The sequence below is a fragment of the Sinohyriopsis cumingii genome, chromosome 1 (genome assembly GCF_028554795.1).
Source record: "Sinohyriopsis cumingii isolate HCF-2022 chromosome 1, ASM2855479v2, whole genome shotgun sequence".
NCBI classification, from domain to species: Eukaryota; Metazoa; Mollusca; class Bivalvia; order Unionida; family Unionidae; genus Sinohyriopsis; species Sinohyriopsis cumingii.
The window spans coordinates 126,376,998-126,404,443 of NC_142961.1; the positions used below are offsets into that span (position 1 = coordinate 126,376,998).

The 27,446-nt window shown below is 35.4% G+C and overlaps 1 protein-coding gene across 10 annotated transcripts in view; it reads left to right on the plus strand.

The window, feature by feature from the left end:
* LOC149807832 (focal adhesion kinase 1-like) overlaps nucleotides 1-27,446 on the plus strand; it is a 242,187-nt gene that overhangs the window by 165,690 nt on the left and 49,051 nt on the right. For 5 of the 10 annotated variants that reach the window (XM_089971208.1, XM_089971144.1, XM_089971216.1 and 2 more), the window contains 5 exons: nucleotides 4,648-4,698; nucleotides 13,180-13,210; nucleotides 14,276-14,331; nucleotides 20,643-20,699; nucleotides 21,399-21,428. In XM_089971208.1, coding sequence (XP_089827334.1) covers nucleotides 4,648-4,698; nucleotides 13,180-13,210; nucleotides 14,276-14,331; nucleotides 20,643-20,699; nucleotides 21,399-21,428 — 225 coding nt within the window. The remainder of the gene's footprint in view (nucleotides 1-4,647; nucleotides 4,699-13,179; nucleotides 13,211-14,275; nucleotides 14,332-20,642; nucleotides 20,700-21,398; nucleotides 21,429-27,446) is intronic. The other 5 variants (XM_089971163.1, XM_089971191.1, XM_089971173.1 and 2 more) reach the window with 5 other exon arrangements.

Here is a 27,446-nt window from a genome sequence, read left to right on the forward strand (position 1 = left end):
GCTCAATAATGAGAAATATCCATAGAGATTAATGATATAATCTTATCTGATTAGCTGACCTGATTACCACTTTGAGGCCGATTTTGGTTGTACTGGGAATTTCTTTGTATATCATCCAGATCATGGATGAGTTCGATAACAAATGAGATCCACACACATTAATAAGGTGGTCTCACATCTGACTGGCAGAGCTTGTTACAATGCTAGAGGTAATATTTCTGATACAGTTTTGATTCATCTTGCAATATATGCTTATATTGTTAAGATGTTGCACAAGTTCAATAATCTTGTGGGTTGGTGGTTCTTCCCAGGGTTTTCTTGGGTTCTTCCTCCACCATAATGGCCACCATGCATAGCCTATCGTGTGTTGAATAATGGCATTAAACCCAACAACAACAAGTTCAATAATAATTAAGATCCGTACATATTAATGAGTTGATTTTGCCTCTGATTGGCTGAGCATACTGCCACTCTGGAAGCTACATATCAGATATGATTTTGATCAGACTTGAAATATTTTCTTATGTCATCAGGATCTTGGATGGGTTTGATAATGGTGGGATTTGTGCACATTCCTGACGTCAGCTTGCATCTGATTAGCTGAGCTTGTTATCCCCTGCAAGCCATTCTTCCATTGTATTATTATCAAAATTTGAATATTTGCTTCTTTTATCTAGATCTTGGATTATGTCAGTAATAAGTGAGATCATTACATATTACCCGTAATGAGGTGATCTTCCATCAATTCACTTGTTTGTCACTCTTTTAGCCCTGTTTTTGATCTTCTTGTTTAGTGTCATCTGAATTTAGGATGACTTCAATTATGAATGCAAGACTGTACATATTGATTATGCCTTCATCTTAGAAGAATATGTATCAGGATATTGTAAAATAGGTAAAATTACAAAGTTTGGGAGGTAGTTAACATAGAATGAGTCTATAAATGAGACTCCTTCCTGTTGGGGGATTCTGGAAAGGTGTCGGGTCCTGAATAAAAATTGTGCTGATATGACAAGTGACCATCATTATGAGAATCTTATATCTTTTCCTCAAGAGCAGATGGTTGTGTCAGCATGGGGTTCCCACTAAAACCTTTATGCTGTATGTGTCAGCATGGGGTTCCCACTAAAACACTTTATGCTGTATGTGTCAACATGGGGCTCCCACTAAAACACTTTATGCTGTATGTGTCAACATGGGGTTCCCACTAAAACACTTTATGCTGTATGTGTCAACATGGGGTTCCCACTAAAACACTTTATGCTGTATGTGTCAACATGGGGCTCCCACTAAAACACTTTATGCTGTATGTGTCAACATGGGGTTCCCACTAAAACACTTTATGCTGTATGTGTCAACATGGGGTTCCCACTAAAACACTTTATGCTGTATGTGTCAACATGGGGCTCCCACTAAAACACTTTATGCTGTATATGTCAGCATGGGGCTCCCACTAAAACACTTTATGCTGTATATGTCAACATGGGGCTCCCACTAAAACACTTTATGCTGTATGTGTCAACATGCGGTTCCCATTAAAACACTTTATGCTGTATGTGTCAACATGGGGCTCCCACTAAAACACTTTATGCTGTATGTGTCAACATGGGGCTCCCACTAAAACACTTTATGCTGTATATGTCAACATGGGGCTCCCACTAAAACACTTTATGCTGTATATGTCAACATGGGGTTCCCACTAAAACACTTTATGCTGTATGTGTCAACATGGGGTTCCCACTAAAACACTTTATGCTGTAAGTGCACCATGAGGGTTTTCATTTTAATATTATCACACCATAGGTAGATACATAGCTGCCAACCTCCAGGCAGCATCACAGTCTTTTAGAGACTCGAAAAATGTGTTTTGTAGTCCTAAGTGGGTCAGTGCATGCAGCCAAGTAAAGGGTGACATTGTATGATTCAATATATGTTATATACTCACAGAAGTTTATAGAAAATGACTGGAAATTAAAATTTGAATTTTATTTATGTGTGTGTGTGTGTGTGTGTGTGTGTGTGTGTGTTGCCTTTGAAGCATATAATACACTTTCAGAGAAAAGAATAGTAGATACTCTTAGTGTTTTCAGTATCATCATCACAAATACAAATGTATATGCACATACTCATAATCACAACCATGTATACATTAAATAAAACAAATAAAACAAAATTTCTGTCTTAAAATATGTTGGACAAAATACAGACTTCATTAGATTCAGTCATTGCTGCTCTTTGTAGTTCAGTGTGAGGTTTGAAGGTGATACAAATATTAGAGTTCATCTTTGCAGTCATCAGAGACTTGATGGTACTGTTTTCTAGCATCCCTGAATAGAATGTGACCTTTCTGCATAAGCATTAGTATATGACCATACTAGTTAGAATGTTTAAATTTGTTAGTTACTTTTGAGATTCAGTTTTGCAATCATCATTTGTCCCATTGCAGGCAGTGTTACCATTCTAACTGATGTCATACACTTCAGAATATCTAATTTTGGTATGGTGTTTGCAATATATGTAAAAAATAAAATGTTCCTAATTGATGATGCACATCAAACTTCGACAACCAGAAGTTCTAAAATGTAGTTTTGCTGGGCTTTTCTTGCTTTGCCCATGGCTCACTCTTCCCTGAATCACAGCAGCTGCATTTTGACATTTTGCCTTTAAAATGAATCACACTTCTACATTATTCCAATTACTGAAATAATCTCATTTTGCATGTTATATATGGTGTAAAATCTGACTTTACAGAAACATTGCTGCTGATCATGAACTAGTCAATAGTTGCTAATAGGGCACTAGTATAAGTAGCATTATAAATTGACTTGATGGACCATTGGGTACAATCATAAGTAGCATTATAAATTGACTGAGATGGACCATTGGATACAGTCAGTAGTATTATAAATTGACAGTGATGTACCATTTGGTAGTAGTATAAGTAGTATTATAAATTGACAGTGATGTACCATTTAGTACTAGTATAAGAAGTATTATACATTGACAGTGATGTACCATTTGGTACTAGTATCAGTAGTATTATACATTGACAGTGATGGACTATAGGGTACAAACATAAGAAGTATATCAATTGACAGTGATGGACCATACGGTACAGACATAAGTATTATAAATTGACAGTGATGGACCATAGGGTACAAACATAAGAAGTATTATAAATTGACAGTGATGGACCATAGGGTACACACATAAGAAGTATATAAATTGACAGTGATGGACCATAGGGTACAAACATAAGTATTATAAATTGACAGTGATGGACCAGGGTACACACATAAGAAGTATATAAATTGACAGTGATGGACCATAGGGTACACACATAAGAAGTATTATAAATTGACAGTGATGGACCATAGGGTACAAACATAAGAAGTATTATAAATTGACAGTGATGGACCATAGGGTACAAACATAAGAAGTATATAAATTGACAGTGATGGACCATAGGGTGCAAACATAAGAAGTATATAAATTGACAGTGATGGACCATAGGGTACACACATAAGAAGTATATAAATTGACATTGATGGACCATAGGGTACACACATAAGAAGTATTATAAATTGACAGTGATGGACCATAGGGTACAAACATAAGAAGTATTATAAATTGACAGTGATGGACTATAGGGTACAAACATAAGAAGTATATAAATTGACAGTGATGGACCATAGGGTACAAACATAAGAAGTATTATAAATTGACAGTGATGGACTATAGGGTACACACATAAGAAGTATTATAAATTAACAGTGATGGACCATAGGGTACACACATAAGAAGTATTATAAATTGACAGTGATGGACCATAGGGTACAAACATAAGAAGTAGATAAATTGACAGTGATGGACCATAGGGTACAAACATAAGAAGTAGATAAATTGACAGTGATGGACCATAGGGTACACACATAAGAAGTATTATAAATTGACAGTGATGGACCATAGGGTACACACATAAGAAGTATTATAAATTGACCGTGATGGACCATAGGGTGCAAACAGAAGAAGTATTATAAATTGAGTGATGTACCATAGGGTACAAACATAAGAAGTATATCAATTGACAGTGGGTACAGCTGTAAATAGTTTAAGAATTAAGAACCAGCAATTACTTTGACTGTTTACGTAAGTATGGGACCCAGGGGATATATCATTTTTAGATGATGCCTGTTATGATTTAGTTGCATAGCATGGCATAGGCAGAGATTCAGAAGAGTCAGACTTTTATCATGTCTTGATTCCTGGGATGATCACACATTAATTCATCCTTGATATGTGTCCTGGAAAACAGATGTTAAGTTCATGAATGATACATGCAGCTACAATCAGACAGAAATATTTTGTATTTTAAAAATGTCATAAGCAGGTGCCACTAAATACTGTGAATTCATTTTTTCTTCTTGTGGTTTTGAGGATTTTTTTTCTACAGACCTCAGATTGAAAACCTGAATTAAAAATGTCTTTGCAATAAATGCCAATCCTTGAAGAGGCATCTTGAGTTTGAGTTCAAATTGAAGCTGTTCTGTTTCTAAAATCCTGCATGATAGCCACACAAAAAAAGAATTCACAGAAGCACATGTGATATATCTAGGTCTGATACAATGAATTTATTTTCTGAACTAGCTATGCAGGATTTGCAATCCCCATCTAAGGAAGGAGCCATTATTCCTGCAGGTTTGTCCATGTGACATGATGCATGCTGTGGAGTTTGCATGCAAGTCATTTGTTATTTTTTTTCAAATTGTTCATTTTTGAAATGGTTCATTAAGCACTTTTTTGTTTTCAAGGAGGGCTTGGATATACATACTTGCATAGTACAATTTACATTATAGTCTTATAACACTATAAAGGTCTAGTCCTGTATCAGTAATACAAATCAAATTACACCTATTAATACTGTGTCGACTCAGTCAAGCAGGTTCATTGAGTTGTCCCATTAAACAAAACATTGTGGGACATATGTGTGTGCATGCATGTGTGCATCCTGACTCCTGCCTAGTCACATATTCTTTAAGACAAATGATAATGGTACTATAAAATAAAAAAATAAAAGTCTAGAGGACAATTTTATCTGTTTTGAGAAGTCAGAAGTCTGGATTACTGGTGTATGGATAATAATTGTTCTTCTATTGTATAATATATTGAAATATAATAGTCTAATCTAGGTAATGCACTACAAAATAGTCAGGGGCCCCGAGTGACCGAGTGGTCTAAAGTGCTCACCGTTACAGATCACTGCCATCTCACCTCTGTCTGTGTGAGTTCAAGTCTCAGGTTCGGCTAACGCGGGTACGTGAGAAAGCCTGCCAGTAGCTTCGCGTGGGTCGGTGGTTCTTCCCAGGGTTTTCCAGGGTTCTTCCTCCACCAATTATACTGGCTGCCATGTATAGCTTATCCTGTGCTGAAAAATGGCGTTAAACCCTACAACAACAACAAAATAGTCATATTGCAAAGTTCATTAAGATGACTGAAATAATGAGATATGATTTATAAAGATAATCAGTTCAGGATGTCTGGTTTTGTAAAATCGGTGTTTACTGCACAACACTGTGAATTACATGATGATGCTGTTGTGATGTCATCAGTAGGATGTCACTTGTTGCTGAAGTGTATCGTAGTACTGTGACCTCACGACATATTTGACATAAAGTGATATCATTGAAATTTCTGTGTTTTGTTTAAAGTTAAAAGAAAAATACTTACCATTTTATGACAGGTAGTGACACTACTTTTTCCTTTGAAATAATCTTCACCTTTACTTGGTAGTAGCACGAGAGGAGGCACGTGATCCTATACATTTTTAAGTCAATTAGGATTGCCTTCACCATAGCTTTGTAAAAATATCAGCTTTTCAAAACTTAAAAACCATATTTCATGTAAATTTTTGTACACGAAAATATAATTATTGATTTCAGTGTATGAAAAATGATATGTAAAATAAATCATTAACATTTGGTGGTACTGACCGTGTACGAAAAATAAAGGGATCATACCTGAAAAAGTTCTACAGAACACACACTACTTGACAACCTAACGGTACAAATGTACAAAGTAAACGTATATTTTCTGTCTCATTCTACTTTCAACTCAAGAATCTAATTACAAGTTTAAAAAAGTACTCAAAAAGATTTTTGTTGTTAGTGAACGAGAGAGAGAGGATTATGTCTCAGTGTGCAAGCTCATCTACATTTAGAACATATGTAGCTGTTATGTTTTGTAATGTTGGCAAAATGACTAAGATGGTTTGAACATGTATTAGTTATGGGTATTATTTATTGGTCAAGAAATTAAGTGCAACATGTATTTTTACAGTAACAATAATCTCATCAAATTGCAATAAAAAAATAAAGAATTTGAAATCACGTTTTAGTTAATGTGCATGAGCACGTGGTCGTGTACATATTTGTGTGCATATGTGAGAGAGATAGATGAAACAAAATTTTGTCAGTAAACAAAAACGTAAATATTCAGGGTGGTTTTTATTTGTAGCTTTTGCAAAGATAATAAAGACTATTTTCAGTTACCTAATGATTGTGATAATCCTCATGTATTACAAACCTACTATATTCCATTATCAATAAACACCGCTAAATCAACAATTCATTCTTGTATTAGTTATGATGTACATTGTCACAACAACCATATGGCTATGCAGTGTTATTTACACAGTAATTAAACATGCTTAGTGCTTTGGTTATCCAGTTAAAACCAGATTGAGGGCAAGAATGGACATAAGAGGTCAAATCAGTGAGACTTCCTTTAGGGAAATGAGGCTCTCTTTAGGGAAATGAAACTCTGTCAATGTGCTATTGAAGCCATTGTCAATACAGCAGATGTTATAAGGGCAAGCGATCATACGCATTACTTGTTTTTCGAACTTGCCAATAAAGATAATAGTGGGGTATATCGTAGAATAGATTTGCAATAAAATGTTAAGTATATCCAAGTCAAAACAGAACAAGCACTTAAAGATAGTACATGTATATGTATGAATTGATTTGACAGAGTCTGTGACTTTCAAATTTCTGATGGAAAATGATAAGGTTTTTATATTTCATGTTTGTATGACTGTAATAAAACAATAATCCTAGTTGACCAATGGTCTGTGGTCTTCAGTTTAGCATGTACTGAGATAATATTTTTGTTGGGTAAGAAAATATCAAATGTCTTCTGAAGTTGTTTTAAAATGCATATGGAGAACTAATTCATGATAATACTTAAAGGTATGGTCTGTGAAGTCTATTTCCATTTGTTAATAAACACCAGTAGGTATTGTAATGAGAATAAGAGAGCTTATGCACATGGGCACCCACAGCTTTTTTGCGGGGGGGGGGGGAGCGCAGTCAGTCACGGCCAGGAGAGTTAGTATAGTAAGCAGTCTGAAACTAAAGCTGTTATTTACTAAGCATTTTGAACAGAATCTTGTGACATATTTTCAGCTTCATTTGCATGATTAAACTTGTCAGAATTTGTATGTATGTATAAGTGTGTGTGTATATATATATATATATATATATATATATATATATATATATATATATATATATATATATATATATATATATATATATGTATGTATATATTTGCAGTATGATTTCGGGGGAGGGGGTTCACGTGACCCAACTTGACTTATTGACCTATGCTGCAGGCACCCATGCTTATGCATTAATCATTGTATTTTCTCACCAACAATTAATTATTAATTTTTTAAAAACAAAATTGTAATCTGGTATTTTCGATCTTTTATGCAAACGTAAATCTTCTTAGTAGAAATTTTATGTCCGATAATTTAATGGAGTTTTTTGAAAAAATACAAGTGATATGTACGAAAAATTATGATACATTTAAAAAATTATTATTTTGATAACTCGAATGTGTACGAAAGATTAAAGGGTACGAAAAAATACATGAAATATGGTACTCAGAGATTTCACAAATGATCATCCGTAAGATTTATAATTGACTTTCAATGAATGCTTTCCATTTTACAGATTCATTATAATTAAATATAAAAACAATCAGGTTAATGTGAGTTGATTATATCAGCAGTAAAATGTAAATCAAGGCCTTCCGACATGGACCATTAGGGACATTGGCTTCATGTTGATGGTACTGTGAAGGTTTTCACTGTTAGAATGTAAATCCAGGCCTTCCGACATGGACCATTAGGCACATTGGCTTCATGTTGATGGTACTGTGAAGGTTTTTATTGTTAGAATGTAAATTCAGGCCTTCCGACATGGACCATTAGGCACATTGGCTTCATGGTGATGGTACTGTGAAGGCTTTCACTGTTAGAATGTAAATCCAGGCCTTCCAACATGGACCATTAGGCACATTGGCTTCATGGTGATGGTACTGTGAAGGCTTTCCCTGTTACATTGGTTCATTTTCTAGACTTTCATGTGAAACAAGACTTTTTGACAGAAAAATAGCAGCATTGGTGAGCCTGTTGGCACCATGGTTGCATTTGTTTAATAAAATGAGCTGGTAAATGTGATCATTTCCAAATGCAGTATTTGCCTTTCATATTTTCTTGTTTCACAGAAACAGCTTTTGTGCCTTCAGTATTTTCTTGCTTCACATCCTTTGCATGATTGTAGTGTTGTTTTGTCACTTTTCCATGATAAGCTTTTTGAAAATAATGTCTTTACTAATTTGTTTGTATTCTTTGGTAAGTCTAATTTTGAATCAGGGCCCAGAGTGGTCTAAAGCACTTACCTTAATGGATCACTGCTATCTCACCTTTGCTTGTGTGGGATCAAGTCTCTTGCTCAGCCAGAGTGGGTACATGGAAAAGATTGCCAGTAGCTTTCTGTGGGTCTGTGGTTCTTTCTGGGGTTTTACCTGGTTCTTCCTCCACCGGTTATACTGACTGCCATGCATAGCCTATCTTTTGCTGAAAAAGGGCATTAAGTGCTTAAACAACGCCAACAACATAACTTTAAATCTTTATATTTCCACAGTAAAATGGAGCATATCATGTGATGATATCCATTCATCCATCTTCTGTTTTCTATTTTGTTCTGCACAATAACTCAAGTTCTCTACCATGTACTCTTACCAGACTTTGTAAGTAGCTTGCATTTGGGGCAAAGGAGAAACCTATCAAGTTTGGGCCCCAAATAACAAAGGTCAAAATCAGAGAGCTGAAAGAAGACCATCTGTTTCCACAATAACTTGTATTCTAGAGACCTTGATGAAATTTGGCTTTACATTTGAACTAATAAAGACTTCTTTCGATTTTGAGGTCAAAATCTACAAGGCCAAGGTTACTATGACTTTAAAAAGAATTTTTTTTTCTACACGATATATTTTCATCTACTTTGACCAAACTTAAGAGACAACAAAGACATCTATTTATTTTGGGGTCAGAGGTCAAGGTAAGAGGCATTAAAAGAAATATTTTCTTGAAACTACTTAGTTTTATTCCACCATGCTGTGTCTGAAGTTTGAACATGGCTCATATTTAAGACAAAGAAGACACCTATTGATTTTGGGGTTAAAAGGTCAAAAGTAAAGGGAAGAAGAGATCAAGAAGGAAAATGGTTTCTGCAAAATAAGTAAAGCTAAACAAAATATTCATACATGTAATCTGCCTATTATATTGATATTATTTTTCTTGGGGTATAGTAGTAACTATTCTTATCAGTGACATTTTACTAATACACATTTTTCTTGTAAACATTTTACTTGCACACATTTGTCTTGCACACATTTTACTTGTTCACATTTTACTTGTACACATTTTACCTGTAAAATAGTTTAATTTTGCACATTTTGGTTGTACACATTTGACTTGCACACATTTTAGTTGCACACATGTTTATTGCACACATTTTATTTGTACACATTTTATTTGCACACATTTTACTTGCTCGTATTTTAATTGGACACATTTTTGTTGTACACATTTTAATTGCACACATTTTTTATTCCACAAAACCTTGTATTTATGCCTGACTGATAGTAATAGAGCTGTCCATTGATATATAGCTGGGATAAATAACTGCCCATTGCATTATTTGCCAAACCATTGTGTGGTGAAGATAAAAATATTCTATCAGTATGTGTACATGTATGTGCATCAAGGGTTGGGGTTGAATATGAACAAAACACCAGTCCAAACTGCCAGCAGCAATATATACCAAACGGATAGGTTGGGAAAAATTGAAAATTCAGTTATTTCAGATATATTTGTTTGGGGATGTGTTTGAATAAACAAAATACTATTCAAGCATACAGTAATGATTGTTGGTCTACATATATTAAATACATTTAATATGTTTCAGTTCATGTTGGGGGGCCCCGAGTGGCCGAGTGGTCTAAAGCGCGCTTCGTTATGGATCACTGCCATCTCACCTCTGTCTGCAGCAGTTCGAGTCTGTGATTCAGCCAATGTGGGTATGTGAGAAAGCTTGCCAGTAGCTTCTCGTGGGTTGGTGGTTCTTCCCGGGGTTTTCTCTGGCTCCTCCTCCACCATTAATACTGGCCGCCATGTATAGCCTATAGTGTGCTGAAAAATGGCATTAAACCCCACAACAACAACAACATCAGTTCATGTTATCTGTGCATTTCATTATCTCAAATAGTAGTTTTTAAAAGTAAATAAAGATATACCATATATTACCTAGTTCATGCACCAGGGGATTTACATTTTTCCAAATTGGGGTCTGATTATTAGAGTACAATAATGAAAGCTAAAGTTGTTCTTTCAATGTACTCTTATAATACCACACGTACATCATGGGGGGTCTTTCTGCCACTGATTTAGTCATTATGAATATCTGCCTAGTTAAAATGGTCATTTGATAAACACTTTCCCACTCGGCATCTGGTTTGAAGTAGGACTGGTAAGTCTTTGAACTTGGGGTCCAGTTATTGCATCATGTTTAGCACTTTATGTGTGCCTTTAATTTTAGTAATTTATCCATCATAACAGTGTGATCAACTGAGACTGCTGTAGCATTTTCTTGTAATCATGGATCTGAAGCAGATGGTAATTGAAAAGCACAGGTCTTACACTGCATCTTTAAAATTTTCTGTTCTTAAAAAGGGGTAGGGGGCATTCATTAGGGAACATATGGTAATACTAAACTTTGTGCTTTTTTCTTTTAACCTACATTTGATAAACATGGGTTTTACCTAAATATTTCCGTTATGGGATTTTTTTTTAAATAATTTTTTTTCTCATTTATAATTTTGGTCACCATGTCTGTAGTAGTTTGACACTCTATCTGGAATCACATGTTAAGGGGAAGCTGTATTTGCAAACATGCATTTCTTGAAGAAGAAAATATACCACTATGTATTGTTACATATTTCCCCCCACCATGTTCAGTTAGTCTTCTATATTTCACAAAAACTCCTGACAAATGTTATTTTGTCAATTCTCTGCTCAAAGTTATGACTCAGGTTTTCTTAAAATTTCTGTGGTTATTTTTGCTTATGATGAAAGTAGAACATAATTGGTTTCTTGTACTTGTGATTTTGGCACATTACTCTTGGCTTGTTTTGGGTAGTCACATGGTTTTAATTGAACTGGAGCATATGAACACACTTGACAAATATGTGCTCAAGGGGACACACAGGAGTGAAGCATTGGACTAAAAAGTAGGGGAAATTTGCAATCATACACTCAAGGTACAACACAGAATATGCTGAAAATATCTGTCAACCAAGTAATGGCACCTGGACTTTCAAGCTACTTAGCACACCTATTTTTGTTGTAATGATTATGTTTTGTACTAATCAGGATGAACTTAACAATATCCTTAAAATGATTTTAATGAGATTAATATCAATCTTCAGAGCAAACTTTTTTTTTAATATTATGTTTGATGAATTTCAGATGAATAATCATTTGCATTACTGTCTTTTTAAACATGTCTTAGTTTATATGTACAGTTATTAAGTTTGTTTCACATTTGGTATTATCTTGTTATACTTGGTATTATCTTGTTATACTTGGTATTATCTTGTTATACTTGGTATTATCTTGTTATACTTGGTATTATCTTGTTACACTTGGTATTATCTTGTTATACTTGGTATTTTCTTGTTATACTTGGTATTATCTTGTTATACTTGGCATTATCTTATACTTGGTATTATCTTGTTACACTTGGTATTATCTTGTTATACTTGGTATTATCTTGTTAGACTTGGTATTATCTTGTTACACTTGGTATTATCTTGTTATACTTGGTATTATCTTGTTACACTTGGTATTATCTTGTTAGACTTGGTATTATCTTGTTATACTTGATATTATCTTGTTACACTTGGTATTATCTTGTTATACTTGGTATTATCTTGTTATACTTGGTATTATCTTGTTACACTTGGTATTATCTTGCTATACTTGGTATTATCTTGTTATACTTGCAGTTTTGTACTGTATAGAGGGCATTAAATTTTTTAGCAAAATATTTGCAGTTTTCAAGTTTGTTTCCAATCGAGCTGTAATATTACATGTTCAGTATTATATTTCGTTGTGGAATTGAATTGAACAAATTATTTACATGCTACTCATTACAGGGGAGTAAGAATTGACCAGAATGCAGAAATATGTGCAGCATTGAAAGCGAGTGATTATTGTTTATCTGTAAAATTAAGCATTTGGGCAAATTTTATTGCATAGAAAGGAATAATTTTGATGGATACTTTACCACCTCAAGTAAAATATAATAACTACATGTACTGATGACTGGTAGTCAGGATAATAGACTGTTTTTTTTTTTGTATTATTCGTGTATGAAATGGTAACTACATTCCTTTTCTGTTTTCAAAGCAGCACATGATTGTTCTGGGTCTATTTTTAAATTTATTTCTTATTGCCCTCATAGTAGACATAGGTACGTATGCACCCAAATTTATATTCTGGAAGAGATAAGTTAGTTGCTTATTGAGTCATTTTTAAATTCCTTTATATCAAAACAGTGTAACAAACAAAATTTAAACTTTATACGACTTGTTTAAAGTTAAATGTTTTCCATCAAATTCTACTTGTCAGAATTGACAAAAATGACGTAAAGAGCCCCTTTAAACTTGTAGATGGTACATATCTATTTACACTTGGATGTATACAGATCCAATTAACAATATGAATACTGCAAAGGCAGAATATTTCACAGGATGTTATTTTCTTTACAGGAGAAAACATTCCGCCATTACCAAAGACAAGGTAAGATACTTAGCAATGGACATTTTCCAGAATACTTCTTTGGGCAATACACCTTTGACCTCTCAGCCTTTTTTCAGCAGGAATGACAACTCTTGCTTTGCACCTCTAGCATTGCAATAGGGAATCACATCAGCTGTTTTCCCATCAGACAAGTTAGTTCTAAGATCTTCATTAGGGAGATTATTATCAATAGATGTCATCATTTATGTTTATATTTTGATAAAAAATAATTCATGTGTCTATCGATTTGATTCACTTTCAAATTTCTGAAAGCTGCATTTCCATTGGCTAACTTCAGGGTCAGATGTTTAACTTTTTTTGAGTACTTAGCATCAAAATGCCTGATCTCTTGCATGTAACCAAATCTGATATCATCTAATGATTGAGATGTCACAACTGTCTTCATTCAAAAATATAATTTGTCAGAAGGCCATTAATGCCTCCATGGATACTCTATGATAATGAACACAGTGGGATTAGAAGTATGATTATGAGTGACTACACCCTACTGTTTCACATTCAATGGTTCATCTTTATGTGATATAGATGTGCCTTTTGGTGGTTTTCTTTGCTTGTCTTTACCATTTGGTAGAGTTTTAGCCTTTGATCTGTTAAGTTCCATTTCACATCTCCCACTGGTATACATAATAGCTCAACAAAATAATTTTACCTATTTTCTATTTCAGGCATGACCTGCCTTTCTTATATAACATGAATCACATGCCCATCTCTTGTTTTCTTACATATTTACCTACACCTATTTGATGTTTTCTTTCACTGCTTTTCTTTCTTACAGAGTTGTGTCCCTTTTTAGTTCCATTTGTTAAAATATATTGTCTTGCCTCAAAATATCGAGACAAAGAAATAACTTTTCCATTAGTGCAGTATTGGTTGCATGCAGAGCCCTAGTTGTTTCTTGCCCATTGTAAGTTTGTCATGTTTTCTGTTTGTACAAAAATCAGATTTCAGTTAAGGAGAAAAACCTTAGATATTGTTTTATTCTGAGTATCTGGTATATATCTTATACAAAACATTGGATTTAATCCATGAATCTTATTATTACAGTTCATCAAAAAAGGAAGCAACAGGGAAAACAGGTGAACTATCGAGTCCAAATGAACGTAAGTCTACAATGTGTAACCATGTCAGCATGCACAAGTACAAGCTATTTTTTCATGTCAAAAGGATAAACCTTTACTGTGGGTTACAGACCATTTGTATTCATCGTGGTGTGCTTTGCAAATGGATAGATGATATATTTATCAGGAACATTATTTGTGTACTTGTGCATGTCCATATCATGGGTGAAATTTAGCAAATGAAATGGCATGAAAATTGTATTCTTTTTCATACCCTCCTTACGTTGTTCAGCTTTATTAATAAACGCAGCTATCAAGTTAGCCCTTATGTAAGTTCGCCTCTTGATGTCTTGAAACTCTCTGATCATATGACTAAAGCGTATGCCAAAACACCCAAAATGAGACATCTTCCAAATTTAGCACTTTAGTAGATCGGCTCATGGTAAGAAAATCTAGAAGGTTTTCTTATATTATTCTAACTGAAGTAGCAGGCTGTGAAAATTGTCTGACTTTGACCATTGGTTTGGATTTTCAAGTTCAAAATTAGGACCATTTTTAAAATTGGGACACGTTATTTGAAAAATTCTAATTTCAGGGGCTTTCTTCAGAATGAAATAAAAATTGTAAATGGGTAAATTTTATTGCACATCATATTTATTTTTGGAAATATGGTTTCTAATCTTAGATTTTTAGTCTTAATTTTTCTGTTAGCTCGCATGGCCATAAGGTCATAAGTTTGATCCTTTGTCTGTGCGTCAACTATTAACAGTTGCTATTTGCACTCTTTAAAATAACCATTGAACAGAATTTAACCCAATTTGACAGAAAGTCTCCTGTAATGAAACTCTTTTAGATCTGTAATGAAGCTCTTTTAGATTTTTAAAATGGTCTGCCATCAGATAGGGCCACCATTGCTAAAATTAGAAAAGCCTTAAAAGTTTCTTCTCAAAATCACATTTGACAAAAAGCATCTTAACATAAAGACCGTTTAAATTCAGATGAATTATAGTAATCTGCCATTTAGTATGGCTATAGTTATTGAAGGACATCTGTTAAACTGCTGATCAGAGATTTGAAAACATTTGCTGAGAAAACAATCTCGCATGAAGGTCTTTCAAATTTATACAAATGAAGTTGATTTGCCATTATGTGTGGCAACTGTTACTAAGAAAAGAAACTCGTTGTAGTGGCTTTGCTAAAGCATCTCTAGAGAATATGATCAGATTTGACAGAAAGCATCTTAGCATGGAGGGCTTTGTACAAATGACGCTAATCTGCCATCAGATATGTCAGCTAGTACTAAAATCAAAACCTGTTAGTAACCTCCTCTAAAAAGTGCTGCTCAAAGGAATTTGTTCTGTTGCTGGTTTGAATGGCACTTTCAGCACATTATTAGCCTTATCATTCTGAGGAAATGGGAGCTAAGATACTCCCTCAAGGACACACTGAGAGAAGGGCACACTGAGGAGATGGGAGCTAAGGGTCTCTCTCAAGGATACACTGAGGAGATGGGAGCCAAGAGCCTCTCTCAAGGACACACTGAGGAGATGGGAGCTAAGAGCCTCTCTCAAGGACACACTGAGGAAATGGGACCTAAGGTGCTCTCTCAAGGACACACTAAGGAGATGGGAGCTAAGAGCCTATCTCAAGGACACACTGAGGAGATGGGAGCTAAGGAGCTCTCTCAAGGACACGCTGAGGAAATGGGAGCTAAGGGGTTCTCTCAAGGAAACATTGAGGAAAATGGAGCTAAGGGTCTCTCTCAAGGACACACTGAGAAGATGGGAGCTAAGAGCCTCACTCAAGGACACACTGCAGAGATGGGAGCTAAGAGCCTCTCTCAAGGACACACTGAGGAAATGGGACCTAAGGTGCTCTGTCAAGGACACACTAAGGAGATGGGAGCTAAGAGCCTCTCTCAAGGACACACTGAGGAGATGGGAGCTAAGGAGCTCTCTCAAGGACACGCTGAGGAAATGGGAGCTAAGGGGCTCGCTCAAGGAAACATTGAGGAAAATGGAGCTAAGGGTCTCTCTCAAGGACACACTGAGAAGATGGGAGCTAAGAGCCTCTCTCAAGGACACACTGAGGAAATGGGAGCAAAGAGTCTCTCGCACGGACACACTGAGGAAATGGGAGCAAAGAGCCTCTCTCAAGGACACGCTGAGGAAATGGGAGCTAAGGGGCTCGCTCAAGGAAACATTGAGGAAAATGGAGCTAAGGGTCTCTCTCAAGGACACACTGAGAAGATGGGAGCTAAGAGCCTCTCTCAAGGACACACTGATTAGATGGGAGCTAAGGAGCTCTCTCAAGGACACACTGAGGAAATGGGAGCAAAGAGCCTCTCTCAAGGACACACTGAGGAAATGGGACCTAAGGTGCTCTCTCAAGGACACACTAAGGAGATGGGAGCTAAGAGCCTCTCTCAAGGACACACTGAGGAGATGGGAGCTAAGGAGCTCTCTCAAGGACATGCTGAGGAAATGGGAGCTAAGGGGCTCGCACAAGGAAACATTGAGGAAAATGGAGCTAAGGGTCTCTCTCAAGGACACACTGAGAAGATGGGAGCTAAGAACCTCTCTCAAGGACACACTGAGGAAATGGGAGCAAAGAGTCTCTCGCAAGGACACACTGAGGAAATGGGAGCAAAGAGCCTCTCTCAAGGACACACTGAGGAAATGGCAGCTAAGATGCTCTCTCAAGGACACACTGAGGAGATGGGAGCTAAGAGCCTCTCTCAAGCACACACTGAGGAGATGGGAGCTAAGGAGCTCTCACAAGGACACACTGAGGAAATGGGAGCAAAGAGCCTCTCTCAAGGACACACTGAGGAGATGGGAGCTAAGGAGCTCTCTCAAGGACACACTGAGGAAATGGGAGCTAAGGGGCTCGCTCAAGGAAACATTGAGGAAAATGGAGCTAAGGGTCTCTCTCAAGGACACACTGAGGAGATGGGAGCTAAGAGCCTCTCTCAAGGACACACTGAGGAAATGGGAGCAAAGAGTCTCTCGCAAGGACACACTGAGGAAATGGGAGCAAAGAGCCTCTCTCAAGGACACACTGAGGAAATGGGAGCTAAGATGCTCTCTCAAGGACACACTGAGGAGATGGGAGCTAAGAGCCTCTCTCAAGGAAACACTGAAGAGATGGGAGCTAAGAATTTCTCTCAAGGACACACTGAGGAAATGGGAGCTAAGGGGCTCTCTCCAAGACATGCTGAGGAAATGGGAGTTGAGGGCCTGTCTTAAGGACATACTGAGGAAATGGGAGTTAAGGGCCTCTCCCAAGGACACACTGAGGAAATGAGAGCTTTGGGCCATTCTCAAGGACACACTGAGGAGATGGGAGCTAAGAGCCTCTCTCAAGGAAACACTGAAGAGATGGGAGCTAAGAATTTCTCTCAAGGACACACTGAGGAAATGGGAGCTAAGGGGCTCTCTCCAAGACATGCTGAGGAAATGGGAGTTGAGGGCCTGTCTTAAGGACATACTGAGGAAATGGGAGATAAGGGCCTCTCCCAAGGACACAATGAGGCAGCCAACTACACAACCATTGAATTACAAGCCCAGAGCTCTACCAACTGGGTTACTGTCACCCCCCCCCCCACATAACAGAATTTGACCAAACTTGACAGAAAGCATCACAGCTTGAAGGCCTTTCGCATTTCTAGGAATGGTGCCATTCCACCAACAAACCAAATCTGACCAAACTTAAAGGACTTTCACATTTATAAGAATGATGTCAATCCACCAACAAATAGACTTGGACCAAACTTAAAGGCCTTTCACATTTTTTAGAATTTGACCAGACTTGACAGAAAACATCATAGCTTGAAGGCCTTTCAGATTTATAGGAACAATGCCAATCCGTCATCATTGTGACCATTACAAAAAATAGAGACACATTTACACAACCTTATCTCAGAAAACCACTTAAAAGAATTTGACCAACTCTGAGAGAAAACATTCTGGCGTAGAAGCCTTTCACAATTTGACAAATGATAATATGCCATCAAATATTGGCATATAGGCCTTTCACTATTTGACAGATGATAATATGCCATCAAATATTGGCATAGAAGCCTGTCACTATTTGATAAATGATAGTATGCCATCAAATATTGGCATATAGACCTTTCACTATTTGACAAATGATAATGTGCTATCAAATATTGGCATATAGACCTTTCACTATTTGACAAATGATAATATGTCCTCAAATATTGGCATAGAAGCCCTTCACTATTTGACAAATGATAATGTGCCATCAAATGTGGATTATTGTATTATAACTAGAAACGTCAAAACAATTGTTTTCATAACATATGCAATCAACAACAGTGAAAGAAATTTCTACAGAAAGCGTTCTACTGAGTACAATTTATTGGTCAACTGCTTGTGTATTAGCTGTTTGGCAGATGTCAACCAGGTGAGCAATCTCAGGCCAACTTTGGCCTTTTGTTGTTTGGGCAACATTTTCTGAGCAACTGCTCAAAGCAGACTGAAGACTCCAGAACTTGAAACGACACCAAGAGACTCTTTTGATATTAGTACAGGTGTGCATACTCTTTGATGTTGGCACAGGTGTGCAGATATGTAAGTTTAAATCTCAACCTTCAACTCAATCTAAGTAGTTTTATGATTTCAGGCCAGGTTCTATGCTATTTGTTCTGTTTATAATTTCATAACAACATAGACACAGATATACCAATAAATTATGCATTGGCAGATCTGGGTCTTCACTTGGATGAATGTGGTACATAGATAAATACTATGTTTATCAAGGTCTTGAAAGTAACTAGAAAGTGATTAGGCATTCAGAACTTTTGTCATTCGAGAGTTTACTTGCATATAAGTTGATATCTTTTGGTATGGCATATATATGGGTTTGTATTTTTGGGTATGGCTTACAGATGGGTTGATATGATATCCTTTGATATGGCTTAAAAAATGTGTTGATATGATAACCCTTGATATGGCTTACAAATGTGTTGATATGATATCCCTTGGTATGGCTTACGTGTGGGTTGATATGATATCCTTTGGTATGGCTTACAAATGGGTTGATATGGTATCCCTTGGTATGCTTACATATGCATTGGTATTCTTTGGTATGGCTGTTGATATAGGGTACATGTATGAAGTTAATATATAATTGTGCTAAATGTTGGCTTTCATTTGGTGTTGGGTGTATGGGTGAAAATTATCTTTCACATTATCAGCATAAGCTCAGCCCTTAAAAGATATCATAAATTTGTCTATGATATATATTTATAATTTATATATGGTACCCAGCACTTTTTCCATGACTAACATTGGCTACCTATCCATTCAAATGAAAGAAAGCAATGAATGTTTAGCTTACCTAGTCTTGTATCTGTCATTTATACATCAACCCGATTCTGGACACCTTCAGCAAAATTGCTGAACCAATCTTTAGCAAAATTTCTTGATTTTTGACAAAGTTGTTTCCCACACAGCCAATTGATTTCAGTGGTAAACAAAAGTGAAACCTAGTATCAACTCTCTGGCCCAATTTTGATTATTCTTCGCCAAAATGTTTTTCTTTCTATGAAAGATGTTATCTTTGAAACTTTAATTAGCACTAAAAATGTAAATATCCAAACTGGAATTTGATTGGACATGATTCTTTTGAAAATATTGCATTAATTGGTATTATATTCTGCTGAAGAAAGGATGAAAGGAAAAAAGTACCCTCAGATTTAAAACATAAAGTGTCATGATATCTTGAAAGAGCATATAAAAATAAATTGCATGCACAGTTGGATCACAACACAATAGACCAGCTGTTGCAGAAGTAAACAATTTGAAATTATTAAGGACCTAAATTTGATATTGTGAAAGGTTGTTTTCAAGAACTTATTCTGTGATTCTTCTAACATCAATTATAAGTCATTCTGTGGCCCTACTAACATAATTTGTAAATATTAAATTTTTTAGACCAGTCTGCTTTCCCTTGGAGCAAAACATTTGTAAAAGCTTATCAGAGTAAATGAAAACAAACTTCTGGTGTAAGTTATTAAGCAACGGCAACATTTTGAACAGAACATTAAAGAGTAAACACTGGTCAGTCCTGATTGGGCCAGTGAATGGAAGATTTACTTGACTGCCAGGAATATTTATTCATCATTTTGAGACATTTATTGACCATACCAGTGGATGTAGGCTTTATATTTTTTACTCCATCTGCAGGTACTGTATTGACCATACTAATGGATGTAGGCTATGTTTTTTTTTTTTTACCTTGTCTGCAGGTAATTTTTATATATATATAAATATACGGTTGCAGTAGGATGTTTAGATAGTGACCTCGACCTCCTTTCTGATTTGTAGGGATTTCAGACTATGCAGAGATTGTAGAAGATGAAGGGGATTACAGCTCACCAGATGGTCAGTACTTGTGCACATTCTGCTTAAACCTAGTAGGAATCCAGTAGATATCCCCTTCTAGCCTCATTGATACTGCAATCACAGTGGCCAAGATAATTTCCAGAGACTAATACTGAGTAAATTTCTGGAGCGAGGCCAAAATTTTAAACCCAATTTCTGTTTAGTTTCATCAGATCATTTTCATGTAATTCATTCTGTCGTAACATTTTGCAAGCATTATCAAAGATTATTTGTTTCAGATACAAGACTTTCTCTATGTTTCTCAAATTTTGCAAATTTTGAAGATCTAAATTTTGTAAGAGCAGATTTTTAATAAGTCAAAACAGATTCTTGCATATTGAAACTTGACTTGCTTACCAGAACACAAACATATTTTAGTAAATATTAAAAAGACCTATCCTTTCCTAATTACTATTAGGTCTCATTACTTTTCATGGGATACCAATTTTGGGGGATTTTGTGGTTAGAAGCAACACATTTAAAGAACCATTAAATAGTGATCCTTCTTTGGAAACCATAGGGATTTTTAACCAATCCATGAAAGTAAGTGCCAACCAGAAATGTATTTTTTTGTAAATCCTTTGCTAACTGATACCATGAAAATATTGAATTCAGTGGACTCCATCATGGATGGTTAAATATACACATGACTAGACTAAAATTGTCATATTCATCTCATTATGCCCTGTAACTGTATAGGTCCTCCACGGAAAGGAAAAAGAAAAAAGAGTGAGTTCATTAAAGCATTGCAAAATACCATATATACTTGTTTAGAAATTGGTTCCAGCTGCAAACTGCACAGACCCAGATCTGCCGTCAAATAATACACTGGTAGATCTGGGTCTGTGCAGTTTTTGTGTGTGAGTAATCAGTAGAACAAATGGCATATTAAGTGACAGCAGATGAGGGTCTATATTGTTTGCAGTTGGACCTGACTTGTAAGTGAGTATATACGGTAGGCATGAATTTAGATTAGGTTTCATGACCACCTTGTAAAGCTTAATCCATGCCTCTTGATTGCAATCTCCATGACTGAAAATGATTGTGAAATGTTGGAAAAGCATGGGCATATCTGTCAAACTTACACAGTATAATGGCTAATATATCATACTCGTCTTCCATTGCTTTAAAAAACATGTAAATTACTGTAAACACATCTAGTGATAGTAATGACTATTATTATATGTACTCTTACCCATCCTTATCTTAAAATTTGCTTTACCAACATTTACTCACAATAGAATCTGCTGAAAGAAAACCTTAGACTATATGCTGTATTGTTTTGATTATGTATGCATGAATATATGTGTACTTTTACTACAGTATATTCTAGTCAACCGTCTGCACTAAACTCAGACCTAGTATCTGCATTAGTCTCCAGTAAACACTAAAGCATGCTGTGGTATTAAATGATTGAAGGATTACCACCAAATTTCCTTTCTAATTAAAAAAATTTCAAAATAATTTTTTTCTTGGTGGTCATTTTGTTCAAAAGTAACTGACTGTCTTGAAATATTAGCATGCACAGAAATAAATCCAGTCAGCTTTCTTGAATATTTAGCATCCATCGCATGTAACCTACAAATAATTAGAACTACCCTTGTTATAATACTTATTTAAGTTATAAGTGGTTGTAGACAACACACAAAGTCATCCACAAGCCCATCACATTGTGTAAACCTACCTACAGTTATCACTGAATGATTTGGAATGTTGTCAGTATCAGCCTTAGTCACTCATGGTAGTGAGTCAGTGTGATGACATATTTTTCACATACAGTACCTGGCCTCATGATGATTACAAAGTTGTTGAAGACAAAAGCTGCAGCACTGCCACCACCACCACCACCAATCTTTATCAACATCATCATTGTCAACACTGTCATCATCTTTATTACCTTTTTTGTTAGGATGCTAATATTATAACAGACACACCTGTTGTAGCAGTAGATGGTTAAAACATTTTGTTTTGCATTCATTTTTAAGGGGTATATGTGTGTGCAATTTATAGTATAACAAAAGCATATTGACTAAAAAATTGCATACAAAGCCATTAAGGGATTGCTATAAAAACTAACAATGTATGGTGACATTCACACGACACACAAACACAAAATAAAAAGTATGATTTACCCATCTTTATCATAAAGTGGTGTTTCAATTTTTACTGTACAGTAAAAATATTTTTATTACACTGTTACGAACCTCCACAGAATTTATTTTTCTTTACATGAAAAATGTTCCTTCAGTCATCGATATATGATAGGCTACTAAAACAGAATTGGCAGGATTAGGTTTGACAAGTTGCTGATCAGGGTACTTGAAGTCACCTGGTTATGTGTCTGTTTGTTACACACTGCCATCTAAAAAAAATACACATTTAAAACAATTAGACCTGTGTACAAATGAAATGCATTGGGGTATATCTGGAACAATGCTGTGCAGTTAGACCTGTGTACAAATGAAATGCATTAGGGTATATCTGGAAAAATGCTAGGCAATTAGACCTGTGTAGAAATGAAATGCATTGGGGTATATCTGGAACAATGCTGTGAAGTTAGACCTGTGTAGAAATGAAATGCATTAGGGTATATCTGGAAAAACGCTAGGCAATTAGACCTGTGTAGAAATGAAATGCATTAGGGTATATCTGGAACAATGCTGGGCAATTAGACCTGTGTAGAAATGAAATGCATTAGGGTATATCTGGAAAAACGCTTGGCAATTAGACCTGTTTAAAAATGAAATGCATTATTGTATGCTGGGCAATCCCTTTCCCTATCTCTCATTGTCTGCTGAACAGAACTATTGACTAGTAGATGGACAGAAAGATGCAGTGAGAGAATAAAGTGATGTCCAGTCATACAATCTTGAATTCTGTGGTTAACATCAAATAAATTCAGTAATGTGGGAGAGATCAAGCTAATTTTTACACGCCCATTATAAGGCAGAACATATCATGTTATGTCCATTCATTCCATATTTCATTTCCACACAATAATTAGAGATCTCCACTATCCACCATTACCAAACTTTGCAAGTAGATTGCTTCTTGAGTAAGGATGAAATCTACTAATTTTGGGTTCAAGGTCATTGGTCAGTCATGGTCATGGGGACTCGAAGAAGGGAAAACTATTTCCACACAATAACGTGACTTTTAGATCAGATACCTTGAGTGAACTTTGTAAATGACATGTATGTGAGACATCTATTGAACTTAGGATTCAAAAATCAAAGGTTATAGTCACCGAGACTGAAAGAAGAAATTTTTCAATGCAGAATTACTTAGGTTCAATATCTTCTACTATGACAAGATGTCGTGGATGGCTTGCATTTATAACAGGTAAGAGTGTGTGTGTGTGTGTGATTTGGATTTTTAACGTAGCTTTAAAAAAAATCAGTCATATCGCTATGATGTCTGCATTGTGGCAATTTATAGTGATGTCTAGCACTGGGGCATCATGCCGCAGACATGTAGCATGATGTTCCACCCAGTCACATCATCCTGACACCAGTCCGACCAGTCCTAACACTAACCTCTTAATGCTGAGTGCCTAGTGAGGCAGCTGTTAGTACCATTGTTGAAAGTCTTTGGTATGACTCGGCCTGGGATTGAACCCATGACCTCCCGCATATAACAAGATGTTGTGGATGGCTTGCATTTATAACAGGTAAGATGGCCATTGATTTCAGATTCAAATGTCAAGGTCACACTGAGTGCAAGCATCACTTTTATGCTGTAGTACAGTGTACATGACTTAATCAAATACTTGTAGTATTTGTGTATGTATTCAATGAAAGAAGGTTTGACATAAAAGAAATATATGTTTAGATACTGTTAAAATTTGTTGTATTATATACTTTTTTCATGTCCCAGCATGATTGTTTGTATGTCTTTCATGCCCTTTGTTAAACATTTTATTAGCTTTATTGGTTGTAGACTGAACTCATGGAGGATTGCTCATTTTCCTATGATAAAATTTGGTTAAAAATTATATTGAAAAATGTGCACAATACAGCTACTGCCAACTTGTACAAGAGGTTCAATCCTTACAAATTGTCGAACAGTGTCCATTGTCATTAGAAAAATGGACATTTAGACAAGTGCCTCAGTATGGCACAGCCTCTCATATAATGCAAGCTGATCTTGTTCCATTGGTTAAATTTCACTTGATTGTTCTTAGCTGTTAACAGTTATGATATGGTTCCCGTCATTACATGCCCTTTTTAATATTGTGTATTATTATGACAGTCTTGTTAGAATATAGTCTGTTTCATGCACCTTGACTGTTTATTGTGTACTACATGTATTATGACAGTCTTGATATAATATATAGTCTGTTTCATGCATCTTGACTGCCCATAAAATTGAACACGTGTGAAAAGTACGGGACAAATATAAATATAATAAAGGTTACTCAAGTTCAGTTGTAAAGACATACTTGGGTAAGTATATTTTTCCCATTTTTCAATTTCAGATTTGAAAATCTTGTTTTTTTGTTATCATTTTCATATGCATCTAATTATAACTGTGTACAATAGGAACAGCCAATAGCAGGGATTACCAGTCTAATAATACCAACCATGTGGGTAAATTGGTGCATCAGCTATGGTCAGCACTAGTCTTGTGTCTTAACTCATTCACTACGGGAGGCAATCACATCCTGCCCATGTGCTGTTATATCTGAAGAGTAGCACCTGTGTGGTATTCCTTCCCCCAAAAACTTATTTGTGAATTATTGATGTAAAGGGCAAACAATTTACGACACATTACCATTTCTTTAAAAAAAATACTGGAGTACTATAGTGTCATTTTTGCGGGTCTGGATTTTCATGGTGGGGAGAAAATAAGACATTTTCATATATACTTAAATTCATGACTTGCCTATCAGAGTTTGGCATATTTAACTTTATTATTCAACCACTACAAATACCCCAAAATAAAGGACACAGAAGAATAAAATTATATTTGCATAATTTCATCATTCCATATGAGAACCGACCACATGACCAGCTTCCCTCTTGCTCAGTGCATTCGGCAAGTAGTGTCAACATCTGATGTGCTGATGTGCCCATTAAAGTGTGAAGATGCTAACTAAATTGAAAAACAATGGAATCACTCCTATGATTGAGCCTGCCTCATGTACGAACCAACTTCAGCTACTAGATTTTGCTAAAGACTTCACCAGTGAAGCTGATTCATGCTGATTGGGAAATTGCGTCTCACACGAAAATCAAACCTAATTGTCCCTGAATTTTGGAATGCTGGACCTGTTTATTTAATAATTTCAGAATTATTTACATGACAAACCTTTGTGTTTAACAGCTGACTTGATTAGCATGATGTTGATTCAGGGTTTTGTTCAAAAATCAGTGAAGTGTGAACTTTACTACTCTGCCATAATTAGTGTATATACCGTGTTCCATTAACTCTGTGGTAATTGGTGTATTTACAGTGTTCCATTACTCTGTTTTAATTGGTGTATATATGGTGTTCCATTAACCATGTGGTAATTAGTGTATATACAGTGTTCCATTATCTCTGTGGTAATTAATGTAAATACAGTGTCTGTTTTAATTGGTGTATATATGGTGTTCCATTAACTCTGTGGTAATTAATGTATATACAGTGTTCCATTAACTCTGTGGTAATTAATGTATATATGGTGTTCCATTAAATCTGTGGTAATTAATGTATATACAGTGTTCCATTAACTCTGTGGTAATTAGTGTATATACAGTGTTCCATTAACTCTGTGGTATTTAGTGTATATACAGTGTTCCATTAACTCTCGTAATTAGTGTATAGACAGTGTTCCATTAACTCTGTTTTAATTGGTGTATATATGGTGTTCCATTAACTATGTGGTAATTAGTTTATATACAGTGTTCCATTAACTCTGTGGTAATTAATGTATATACAGTGTTCCATTAACTCTTTGGTAATTAATGTATATACAGTGTTCCATTAACTCTGTGGTAATTAGTGTATATACAGTGTTCCATTAACTCTGTGGTAATTAGTGTATATAAAGTGTTCCATTAACTCTGGTAATTAGTGTATAGACGGTGTTCCATTAATTGTTTTAATTGGTGTATATACGGTGTTCCATTAACTATGTGGTAATTAATGTATATACAGTGTTCCATTAACTCTTTGGTAATTAATGTATATACAGTGTTCTATTAAATCTGTGGTAATTAATGTATATACAGTGTTCCAGTACCTCTGTGGTAATTAGTGTATATATGGTGTTCCATTAACTTGGTGATAATTAGTGTGTTCAATTACTTATTGTTCCTCCAGCAATTGTTTTAGTATTTTACAGTCATGATGTTCATTGGGCTTAAGCATGCATGGATAAAACATGACATGCTGTCACAAATTTTTTAAATTTTACAATTTTTTTTACTTAATTAGAAATTGATTTGAATGAGTATTAAATCTAATTTTATATATAATATTATTTTTCATTCTTTCTTTATTTCCAGTATTAGCATTGTTTGAATAAATTATGATTTGTCTTGTTTTCCTCTGCCCTTACTTATTTAACAACATATCAATTTAAGACAGTCTGGAAATTACAGTAACAAGATACCATATGCAACAGTATAAAAAATTTTTTTAAAGAAAGGGTTAAAATAAAATAAATACTTGTAAAAGCTAATAAATATTTACCAGATTGTAGAAATGATGTTGGTTATCAGATAACTTTGTTGGTCTCCAGGAATGAAACACAGGGAAGTG